Source organism: Penicillium arizonense, assembly GCF_001773325.1.
Source record: "Penicillium arizonense strain CBS 141311 chromosome Unknown PENARI_contig014, whole genome shotgun sequence".
Lineage (NCBI taxonomy): Eukaryota > Fungi > Ascomycota > Eurotiomycetes > Eurotiales > Aspergillaceae > Penicillium > Penicillium arizonense.
The window spans coordinates 168,634-179,470 of NW_019173291.1; the positions used below are offsets into that span (position 1 = coordinate 168,634).

The following is a 10,837-nucleotide window of genomic DNA, read 5'->3' on the forward strand; positions in this document are numbered from 1 at the left end:
AATGGGACGCTCGTAGTCAGATTGGCCAAGCAGGGGGTGGAGATAAGAACGGCAAAAGCAGGATGTATAGGGATATGAAATGATGGACTCCGGGCTTTGAGGCACCGAAGATTACTATATCAGACTTGTATCAGTTTCTAACAGAATCGTGTGGTTTGTGTGATTGGAAATGCCACTCGCGGCTGAAATCAAAACATTTTGATGCAAACATGTCAAACAACGGCCAGAAGATATATCGATCGCGAAGCATACAACTCTGCATTTGCCATCTACCCTATATTTAGAATGTTGAACGTGCCAGCTCGTCTATCACTGTGAGGTTACGTGCACAGTGACTCAGGGGTCAATAATTCACAGTTAAACTGTGTTTTAGACAATCTACCTGAGAAGAGGTTCAATAATATTATTAGCTTCCCATGAGCAGTTTAAATGTATTCGGGTAATTAATTTTTGAGCCGTGGATCCTGCATCAGTTGCTTAGCCGTCTTTCTGTCTTCTGGTCGCCATTGAAGTATCCCATCCCCCTCATGAAATCCAATAACATCTCTTTTTCTTTTTCCACGGAGAAACTCTGATCTGCCCAATGATATTTGCGTCACGATCTCGATATACTTAGAGAATAGCTTCGTAATATATAGAAGATAATCGATTTAATGCTATTCCTTGTTATTTGAGCTATAAGAGAACTTATACTTCTAGCTATATGGGTCCAGGCTAATAATATTTGTTTTTATACTCTGCTTAGTTTTCGTAGTATTGTTTAAATGTACTAGCCGGTCATGCAAGAATCACATCCAACTTGTCCTTCCCGTTAGGCTTCTGTTTCTCATCACAATGGACCCAGTAACCGAGTAAGATTTGCAGCCGCTCGCCATTGTCCCCATTGATATTGCAGCGCAGACTTTAAGAGCGAACAGCAACAAACAGAGCGGGAACATAGCCTGGCAATCCTCATATTTTGGGCCAATGAACCTAAGCTAGATTTGATAATATAAGGAGCCCATTGGTGCTATCTTAATAAGAAGAATACGAGACTGTCAACATCAATTATCCTTCTTAAGCCTTGTATTTCCCAAACAACACGGTCAAGGCTGAGCGTGACCGGTTCAAACAGACACGGGTAGCCAAGCGAGTCTTTTTGTACCCAGTATATTTGCGACGAGCTCTCTTATCCCCTGACCTGAAAACGATACTGGTCCTGGCGATCTAGAAACACTACTTTATGCGTTAAACCCGCTGCCTCGATGGCACGACGGAAATCTTCTAGTGGACTGGCAAACACGTCGTAGTCGTCGTAGTGAATCGGAATCGTGAGGTCTGGCTGTATCAGCCGAATCAATTGCAGACCTTGTTCTGCGTCCATGGTAACCATCAATGCTAGCGGCTTTATAAGTTTCCCAACTGACGGGGAGGGAATAGTTGTGCCCCCCAGGTGGGCGAGCATCAGGTCAATCTTGTGTCCCGCGTATCGTCTTGGGATTTCCTTGAGCTCGTCTACCATGAGTGTATCCCCGGATATGTAGATACGATAACCGCAGGTAAAGTCCGACATATTCGGTTTGCCATGACCTAGTTCGAGCATCCAGCCATTGGTTGGGGGAATCTGTTGTTTGATAGTTCAGTCTTGATAAGACAAAGAAATCAAAAGGAAAGAAGAGGATATGCGTATACTTACGGCTTTGACTATATCATTAAATGTCTCCATAATCCCATTGGGAGGCACATGTTTGCCCGGCATCCCAACCACACGCAGTTGGGGTTGCTTTGAACCGTCTGCTCCCTCGATACCGACTCCGATCTTCTCAAAATGGTCCACCGAAAATACACTAGTAAATGGGTCCTCATTCCTACCCTCGAGGTGCGCTTTTGCATGTGGCGTGGTGATAATGGGAAGATCTCGCCTCAACGAGGCCTCAACCTCCCTATCAAAGTGATCCCTGACACAATTAATCTTGGGCCTCTATCAAATCAGCTATATAGAGGCTCACTCATGATAGTGGGAGAGAAGTATTAGGTCGATTCGAGGGAGGTCGTGGAGGTCGACAGCTGGATTGGTTAGGCGCTCACTCGTCACACCTGGTCCGAGATGGACATGGTCGCCCGCGTGGAGGAAATTAGGCTAACAATGTCAGTCGGTGAGCGTTACAAATCGTATAAAGAGCTGACATCAGTCATCAACCGGATACCCGCCCATTCGCTGTATCTATCAGCTTCTGCCACGGGTTTTTTTTTTAAAATTTCTCTCAACATACATAATAGTTGTAGCGGTCCCTACGAAGAAAAGAGAAGCATTCTCCTCGCCTGCGTTGGATGGATGAACCTTGATCTCTTTGGCTGGAGGAAGTTGAGTAGAGAAAGTCGGGTCTAGCATGTCACGGGTTGGAGCATGCTTCTTCCTTGGATCAATGGAAATGTGCTGCATCGTATTCGATTATTGAGGGTATGTATTGTACAGAAATACAGCACCGCAGGGCTTTGGCTACTATATAAATCCTGCGTGAAAATGACGTCACCATAACAAGGAACAAAATACACTTGTTAATACAGCCCTCTGGGATGGTGACTAAGGTTCGTTCGGTGGCGGCGAATTTATCATAATAAGCTAGATGATTGTATCGGCTGGGTTTCTGTAGCGCCTATCCCAGCTGGACAGCTGCTCCCTCGGCGCCCCAGGTGCCAAACTTTATCACAACCTGAATCCCTTGGCTGGTGAGATTAAGTCAGGCAGAGGGAGAGGTGTGATGAGTTTTCTCAGCTGGTTTCTCGCTCTAATCAGGAAAACCAGCAATAGATTTGTATGTATAGCGCTTAGGTGTTGACCAGATCATTCTACGAACATTTGTGCCGGTTAGTGTGCTCTCAGGCGTGCTTGTCTTGACTCGGTGATCGAAAAGTAGCAAGGTGCGAGTAATTCAGCGGAAAGGTAATCTTCTGTAAGCTGGCATTTATTACACTTTTCGGCTCTCGAGTTTTCGTAAAGGGAGCGGCAGTTTATCGCACGCTTTGTTGGATTTTCTCGCCATTTCACAGCGCATAGAATCTCTGATAAGGCCGGTATGGATTATGATCCTATTTCTGACTCAACCACGCTTAACGAAAGTCAATGTAGGAAGATTCACCATTAAGTATTAACCGCTAAGCAATACATCCAAGTCATTTGCCCTTTTTGCCACCTCTATTGCCTGCCTAAACTCGGCTGTATGAGGTTTCTCAATAGTCTTCGACGTTGTTTGCTCTAGGACTGGATATTGAACTACTGGGACGTATAGATATGATAGGGTAGAGGGGATAGGGACCAAGTAGAATCCTCAATACGGCCTTAAATTACAGCGACCAAATAGCACGTCTTGATATATCAGTTTGTGGCTTTCTAGCCGGCTTTCGATTCGTACCGATTTTATGCACTCGCAATTTGTCATACCTCGCAGACCAACTATAACGGATACCACACCGAATCATGCATTGGTTATGGCCTTCAAGCCATAGCATCCATGATGTCGTGAAACGTACAATCGAACCTCCTCCTTGTCGTCATAATTACTCCCAATTCCTGACCGATGTGCTCATGTTTCTAAAACCTTAGGTAAAGATATCTTAAATATGGATTCTCCATTGAGGTCTAGTAATTAATTGAATTCTATTGTGTCTCACTCTTTTAACTTGGCTACAGGATGCCAACCTGATAGAAGGTACGATGTTAAACTTACATTTATAAATAGCTTCAAATAAGAGCCTACCTATATGACATATGTCTGGACATTGAAGCACAATGGTATGATGATACCTAGGTGCAATCTTTTTTTTCCCTTGCATTCCTCGATAGCTCGTGCTTATGACTTCACATGTCGAGCTCAGTTCTAGACCAATATCTTGAATAACCGGTCGTCACAATACGTGGTTGCCACCAGCTTTGATTACGCACTTCTTGCGTCAGAAAAGTGATACACAAGTAGCGCGTCCAAGCTTGACTATGTATGACTTATCCGAATAACAAGTCTGGGATGACTTCCAGCGGGTATATATACCGGACTCGTCTCCCCCCTTCATAGCAACACGACTTGAAACTCTTTACCCATATTCACAAATTACTACACTCAGATCGAAATGTCGAACCGTGCCGAAAGAATTGCAGAAGATGATTATGAGAGGAAGAATGATGCTTCGCCTGTGACCGGAACTTTCACAGATAACTCATATAAAGAGAATCGCTCAAACCTGAAAGGTCAGGTTCCCGTCCAGGGAGACAATGAGCGATATGAAGATCCCATTCAACCTCCATACTCTAATTCTGATCAGCAGCTTGGTAAGTCTAGGTTATTATTCATCAATATTCTAGTATTAGGCCGTTAACAAAACATAGAGGAGGACGAAAACGAGGCAATCGATAAGTCCAACATCTTGAGGGGAGACCGCCTCCGCCATGCAAAGCCTCAAACATCCAACAAGTACAATGAGGGACCAGAGGAGGATGATTTGCCGGCCGAAGAATGATTCGCAATCGTTCCTTTTCTATCAGTCTTTACTGGACAGCAAAGCCCGAATTGCCTTTGCTTTTTTTAAAAAAAAAAAACCGAACAAATAACATTAAAAGCTCAAATTTGTGCTTTACTGGATCCTCGTAGAGAATTATGGTTCTAAGGAAATCTAGAGGCAGTATTAAGATCAGCTTACCGAGTGGGACGTGTGATTCGTGGAATGTTATTGAAATTAAAAAGATCACAGTGTGAAATCTTGGCAAAATTGGCTAAAAGGCCATAACATAGGACCTGTTATTTGTTATTAGCAAATGGCACCAACCTTTAGCAGTCACTCTCATTAACTTCTTTGCTTTGGGTGGCGATTAACATATTGCCGCCCAGTGGTCCTGGTTAAGATTGATCTTCAACTCGTAGGGTTACTTGTACCGTGGATCGGCTACGTAAATGTTATAACGTGTCTTTATCTATTGTCACTATTGCTTCATACTTCGTACGGAATGGTCATGGACGTTATGCAGCGGTGAGAACTTGATTTGCTCTAAATAGGACCAGTAGTTAAGTAAGGTTGACAAACCACTAGAAACCTGGCGTGCTAGCGCAAAGCTTCTGGAGAGGTCAATGTAATAAGTGGCACCTCTACCGATGGCTTCTGCTACCGACATATAGTCATGAAAATTGACGGAGGGCGGCGATACGACCTAAAAATACATGTGCACATATACGTCAACGAAACTATGGAGTATACATGCAAACTACATACACTACATATACTCCCAGGCTTACCAGCATTTCATATAGATATTCATGCTCCACGCCGAAGAGACTGGGGGCTGGGTGCCTGTCAATTTTCGGAGGCAACTTCTACTGGGACCGTGAAGGAGCTTTCAACAGCTGCACTCCGTATCGGCCATGGGAAACGGAGGGCTTTAGAAACGGGGTTCCACATCTGATAGGCAAGCAGGCTTTAGATATCGTATCCACTCTTGTCCCTAGGCTAGTGCTTCGGTCGATTCACAATCTGCTAGCCATTAGTGCAATAATGATCACCGGCCTCCGCGAAAAGACATACCGATATGGACCGATTTGTCCTTTCTGCTCACAGATCTTGATCACCTAATAGTGGCGCACAGCCATGCCATGGTCTATGAAGCCCGCCGGGCCCCACATTGGGCCATTGACCACTTTCACCAGCCCACATGGGTGGACGGGCCGTGAATGTCGGCCTATGAATTATCGGGAAATAACAACAGAAAACTAGTTTAGTCGCAATATTCATGCGTATTTTGCCTCCTTATTCCAAGATTATTTTTCTGCCTTTCCTTTTTTCCCGCACCGGTCGGCCTATGGAAAGCTTCAGCACGAACTGCATAAAAGTCAGAGTGACGTAATGGTTCTACACGGGAAGAGCCGTTGGTCTAGAGCATAAACACGAGATCAGCAAACTTGGCACTGATATTGCCTCAATAAGAGCTGATCATACTGCTCTGCAGCTTGTCAGAGAATGGTCATTATGAATTCACTGATATTTTGGCGAAGACATCAAGTCGACGTCAAGGGGGCTTCAGTAAGACTTACTCATGAAACAGGTCGAGCTTGGCGTCGCACATAAATACGCAGTGAATCTTCCCGGCAGTATTCCAATTTAATCAAGTCAATCACATAACGCTCCATACTCTTTACTACTCTACACTACTCTACACTACTCTACATACTCTACATACTTTCTACATATCACCATGTCGGATAACCCCAACCCTGGTAACTTCGCCAACCGACCTCAGGAGGAGGTCGAGAATATTGCTCGGAAGGGTGGGCAGTCTAGCCACCAGGGCGGATTTGCTTCGATGGATCCCAACAAGCAGGTTAGTAAAAGCGTTCATATTATGACATACTACAGCTGACACTTGTTTAAGAGGAACATCGCCTCGGAGGGCGGTCACGCCTCAAGTGGAAGCTTCCAGCCCGGAGACGAGAGAGCCAAGGAAGCAGGCCGAAAGGGAGGTCAATCATCCGGGCAGCCGGATGAATAGGGTGATCTTATTCTCATCGTGAAGGCATATTGCTATCATGACTCACAAGCTGCTAGCCATTCTTGTGGGTAAGAATATAAAACGGATGAAAGTTTTACGTGGGCAGTCACCCTAGTTCTAGCAACACATTCGTTAAGGAATTCAAGTTTCGTATTCAAGAACAATTTCCTTTTCCATGGTAAAATTGGGACTTCTGGCCCACCGTTTGGTATAGAAACATCCGCATCGCCCCGCCCCTCTTTATGTACTTTAAGAAATTTACCGCTGAAAACTCCTTCCCGAAGACAGACTGTAATTGTAGGTCTTCTAGTTCCTTTTCAGCCGTGCAGTTCAATTCTCTAGGAAAAAGGACGAATTTTGAGTTAAAAGTGATAGATCGTGATAGGGTCTCGAGGTCCTATCACTAGTAGGAGATCAATATATAGAATGATCTGCATTTACTATATATTGTTGGTCGATACAATTTACAAAGCGTTGCATGTGAAAAGCCCTAGGTCAGTGAGCGAGATGTTTTGATTTTGCTCCTAGGATAGAAGCATTCTTTAGTATATTTATGCGGGAAACAAACTTTTGGCGAGGAAATGGACTTGGTTTTGCCGGCTACATTGCGTCTACCAAAGCGTGCGATCACCGAAAAGATCGAGAAATGAGAGCTTAACATTTCGAGGCATAAAACCTCAAACGTAGCTGACATCACAACATAATCATAACCTTTCCCTCAGGATCGATCCGTAGCAATGGCACAGCAGTAAGGAATCAGTAAAATCTCTTTCAGATACTCTAAGCGAAAGATGTAGAAACGCGCCAGCGCTAATAGACACTCTATTTCTGAGTCTCCGCGCTTGGATTCCTAGGAGACTACAGGAGTTGGTGAAGGCCAAAAGGACCCAAAGGCTTGCTGAGACCGCCAGCTGCCTGTTTCTCGGTGGGAACATATTTGGTCCTAAGTAATGTGGATTGGGTTTCGCCCACTCTATCTGTCATGACACGTCGTGCGTGTGGTGCCTGGACAGGCTTTAGCCTCAGCCATGCCTTACTGTATTCATCATCCTTTTTCACGGACTTCGCCTATGAATTTTCATATAATTCTCTATGTGATAGGCTGCAATATCCCCATGCCTTGGTTCATAATTCTCGAGGAGGCCATACTCAGACAGCAGGAATGCAGGTGACCTTGTGAAATAAAATGAGCATCAGCCCTTTCCACCAACCTCATGTGCGCTATTTCTGTACAGCAATTCATTCCAAAGTTCACGTATCTGTAAATAGCCTGCCTAAAGCAGTGGCCCTCTTCGGGTTAATGACTGTAAAAGGAGTGCACGAATACTTTATCCTCCATTTGTTGGCTTAGTTGTATAAGTTCCATTTCTCTGGGCGCGAAACGTGAGTGTTTGAATCACATTAAGCCCTATGGTGAAGCTGCGCGAAAAATTATACCTGTTGATCCCTTCGTGGAAGTTAATGAATTGATTCTCTCGTCACAGTGAGGCTAAATCGCAAGAGCTTTCTCAGACTTCAGAGTCACGGTCTTTTTTGAAAGTTGCCCTCGCCTCGCGGACACGCAAATATCCCTTCCTAATTTGGGATGGTGGAAACCGTAAGATAGTCGCGCACTAACCCCGCATTCAAAAGTCCGCATGAAGCGTTTCATGAACAAGCACAAGGTTTATTGGCGGTCTTCAAACCTGCAGCCAAGCAAACCTGACCGTCTCGGGGGTGGTTGTGCCATGTCGATGCCTCATACGAGGATGACGCCCTACTTCCCCGGATCCTGGCACAGGTTCTGGGGAAATGATGCGGGGAATAAATACTGCCCATAGCACTTAGGCTGGTGCAGGAAATGGTGGAATTTTGTAACACTCCATTCAAGATGATTGATTCCAAGAAACCATATTTCGGCCTTCGAGGAGGATGGCTCACATTCTGGATCACGTTGGCCTGTGGCGCTGACATGACCCTCTATGGATATGATCAGGTATGTGGAAAGTGAGCTTCAGGAAGTGCAGGACCTAATCCTTCACTAGGGAGTCTTCAGCGGCGTTGTGATTTCGCACGATTTCCTTCGCTTGCATGACCTTGAAGGGCCAAGTAAAACTACGTTACTCGGCACGGTTACTGCCATCTACGATGTTGGGTGTTTTTTGGGATCGATATCTGCATACTGGCTAGGAGAGCGATTGGGCCGCAGAAACACTGTTCTACTAGGAACTACTGTCATGTCTATCGGTGCTCTTCTTCAGGCTTCTTCCTACAGCCTGGGCCAAATGATGACCGGTCGAGTGATTGCTGGAATCGGCAACGGTATCGCCAACATGAGAGACGTTTCAGACCCTGAGTACTAATTTTCCTCTTCTATTTAGGTCTAAACACTTCTACTGCCCCCATCTGGCAGGTTGAAACATCTAAAGTCGAATGGCGAGGAAAGCTTGTCATCCTCGAGAACGTCCTCGTACTTGTCGGCTTTTCGTTAGCCAACTGGCTAAACTACGGTCTTTCGTTTGCCAATGGTCCGGTGTCATGGCGCTTCCCTTTGTCATTTCAGTTCGTCTTCATTATAATATTATTCTGCACGGTTCCATGGCTGCCCGAGTCTCCGAGGTACGATTGAGGACCCCCCATGTTTTTAGATCTCTCGCTCATTCCGGCAAAGATGGCTTATGGCCCACGATCGCTCCGTTGAAGCTATTCAAATCATTGCAGACCTCGAAGATAAGGGTAGTGACGACCCCTTTGTCCAGCTTCAATCAAGCGATATCCAATACAGTGTCGAGTATGAAAGAGCAAACAGCGTGAGTTTCAGTGATATTATACGTGGGAAGGGCCATGAAAAGGCAGGCACAAACACGATTCGTCGGCTTCTTCTCGGAATGGGAGCCCAGGCCATGCAGCAATTTTCCGGTATCAACGTCACTTCTTACTACTTGCCAACAGTATTGACCAAGTCTGTGGGCTTGAGTGGATCATTGGCAAGACTTCTCACAGCTTGTAACAGCGTTCAGTACCTGTGCTTTTCCATGATCGGCATTCCAAATGTCGAGCGATGGGGTCGGCGGATGCTTCTGATGTTCGGCGCCGCGGGCCAGTGTTTCTGCTACATTTTCATTACGGCTCTTATTCGGTATAATGAAATGCCAGATTACCCACATCGACATGAAGTGGCCTCGGCAGCCGTGGCGTTTTTCTTCTTGTATTATGTGTTCTTTGGAATCGGCATGCAGGGAGTGCCATGGTGTAAGTTTGGGAGCTTCTGAGTTGTTCCTGTGAGAATACTAACGGACTATCTAGTGTATCCAACCGAAATCAACTCGCTCACAATGCGGACCAAAGGAGCCGCTCTGGGAGCAGCTACAAATTGGATTTTCAATTTCATGGTGGTGGAGATAACGCCCATTGGTCTCCAGAACCTTGGCTGGCGCTTTTATATAATTTGGGTTGCTTTGAATGCAGCCATGGTGCCTGTGATCTATGTGTTTTATCCGGAGACAGCAGGTCGCACTTTGGAGGATATGGATGAGTATTATCGTGGAAGCCCCCCTCTTCTGGCGTGCCTTGACAAGGATGCAATTTCCAGCAAGCGGCCTGAGCGATATATTCGTCGGGATGAGCATGTTATTCGTGCGAAAGAAGGTGGCGGGCTGGAGGAGCCCCCCCAGCACTTGGAAACTATTGCAGATACTTAAAGCCTGATTTGATCGCATGGGCAGGGGTTATCCTGAAATGAAAGGAACCGGTCAATCTTGTTAGATAAAGTTTGATTTTTCCACTCTTACTCCTTATATCTCTCATTCTATACTCTCACATTGTACTTAACTGATAATTCACAGTAAGTAAGATACTTCCCCAATAAGGCTGTCTAAATGAGTGAACAATTGAGATTCCATCAATTTGCTCAAGGAACATGCGGCACTCTTATTCATACAACCCTCAGATTTAACCACGAGGATCACTGATGTAATACTATGTTTCAACCCACGATAAAGAGCGAATGCCGGAACCAAAGAGAAGGGCTGTTAGGGTTCCGGGATGATTCCCCACAAAAGGACCACGGGACGGGGACGTTCCGCGCAGCCTCGTCTCGTGGGCGCTACCAAAGAGGAAGGACAACAACCTACCTCTCCCCAGTAATTAATGAGATAATCCCATAAATCTGCCATTCGTCCTCTTCAAATAAACCGAAGCTTCTCTGTGAAAAGAGAAACCCCCCTAACTTCCATTTTATTTCCCAGGAAACATGAGGTCTTTTGATCTTCCACATCCATACGGGCACTAGGTGAGTGGTAGTTTCTGGGTCATCATTTGACGGTATCTGGCCTAACTTGTGAGCATGAA

At 45.4% G+C, this 10,837-nt stretch overlaps 4 protein-coding genes across 4 annotated transcripts; 3 read left to right on the top strand and 1 right to left on the bottom strand.

Moving 5' to 3' along the window:
- Nucleotides 1-1,168: 1,168 nt before the first annotated feature.
- On the bottom strand, nucleotides 1,169-2,422 carry PENARI_c014G05624 (MBL fold metallo-hydrolase; the record flags this gene model as incomplete). The annotated part of the gene is made up of 5 exons (XM_022633510.1): nucleotides 1,169-1,603; nucleotides 1,676-1,937; nucleotides 1,989-2,119; nucleotides 2,167-2,197; nucleotides 2,253-2,422. The coding sequence occupies 5 exons, from the start codon at nucleotides 2,420-2,422 to the stop codon at nucleotides 1,169-1,171; spliced, it is 1,029 nt and encodes a 342-aa protein (XP_022486532.1).
- Nucleotides 2,423-4,104: 1,682 nt separating this feature from the next.
- On the top strand, nucleotides 4,105-4,491 carry PENARI_c014G08126 (uncharacterized protein; the record flags this gene model as incomplete). The annotated part of the gene is made up of 2 exons (XM_022633568.1): nucleotides 4,105-4,303; nucleotides 4,361-4,491. 2 exons carry the CDS (start codon nucleotides 4,105-4,107, stop codon nucleotides 4,489-4,491), a joined length of 330 nt encoding a protein of 109 aa, XP_022486738.1.
- Nucleotides 4,492-6,214: 1,723 nt separating this feature from the next.
- PENARI_c014G07263 (con-10 family general stress protein) lies at nucleotides 6,215-6,508 on the top strand (the record flags this gene model as incomplete). Its single annotated transcript, XM_022633548.1, has 2 exons — nucleotides 6,215-6,340; nucleotides 6,392-6,508. The coding sequence occupies 2 exons, from the start codon at nucleotides 6,215-6,217 to the stop codon at nucleotides 6,506-6,508; spliced, it is 243 nt and encodes an 80-aa protein (XP_022486520.1).
- Nucleotides 6,509-8,378: 1,870 nt separating this feature from the next.
- Nucleotides 8,379-10,188, top strand: PENARI_c014G00045 (sugar porter family MFS transporter; the record flags this gene model as incomplete). Its single annotated transcript, XM_022633390.1, has 5 exons — nucleotides 8,379-8,483; nucleotides 8,533-8,809; nucleotides 8,869-9,020; nucleotides 9,136-9,739; nucleotides 9,794-10,188. The coding sequence occupies 5 exons, from the start codon at nucleotides 8,379-8,381 to the stop codon at nucleotides 10,186-10,188; spliced, it is 1,533 nt and encodes a 510-aa protein (XP_022486749.1).
- Between the last annotated feature and the right edge of the window lie 649 nt (nucleotides 10,189-10,837).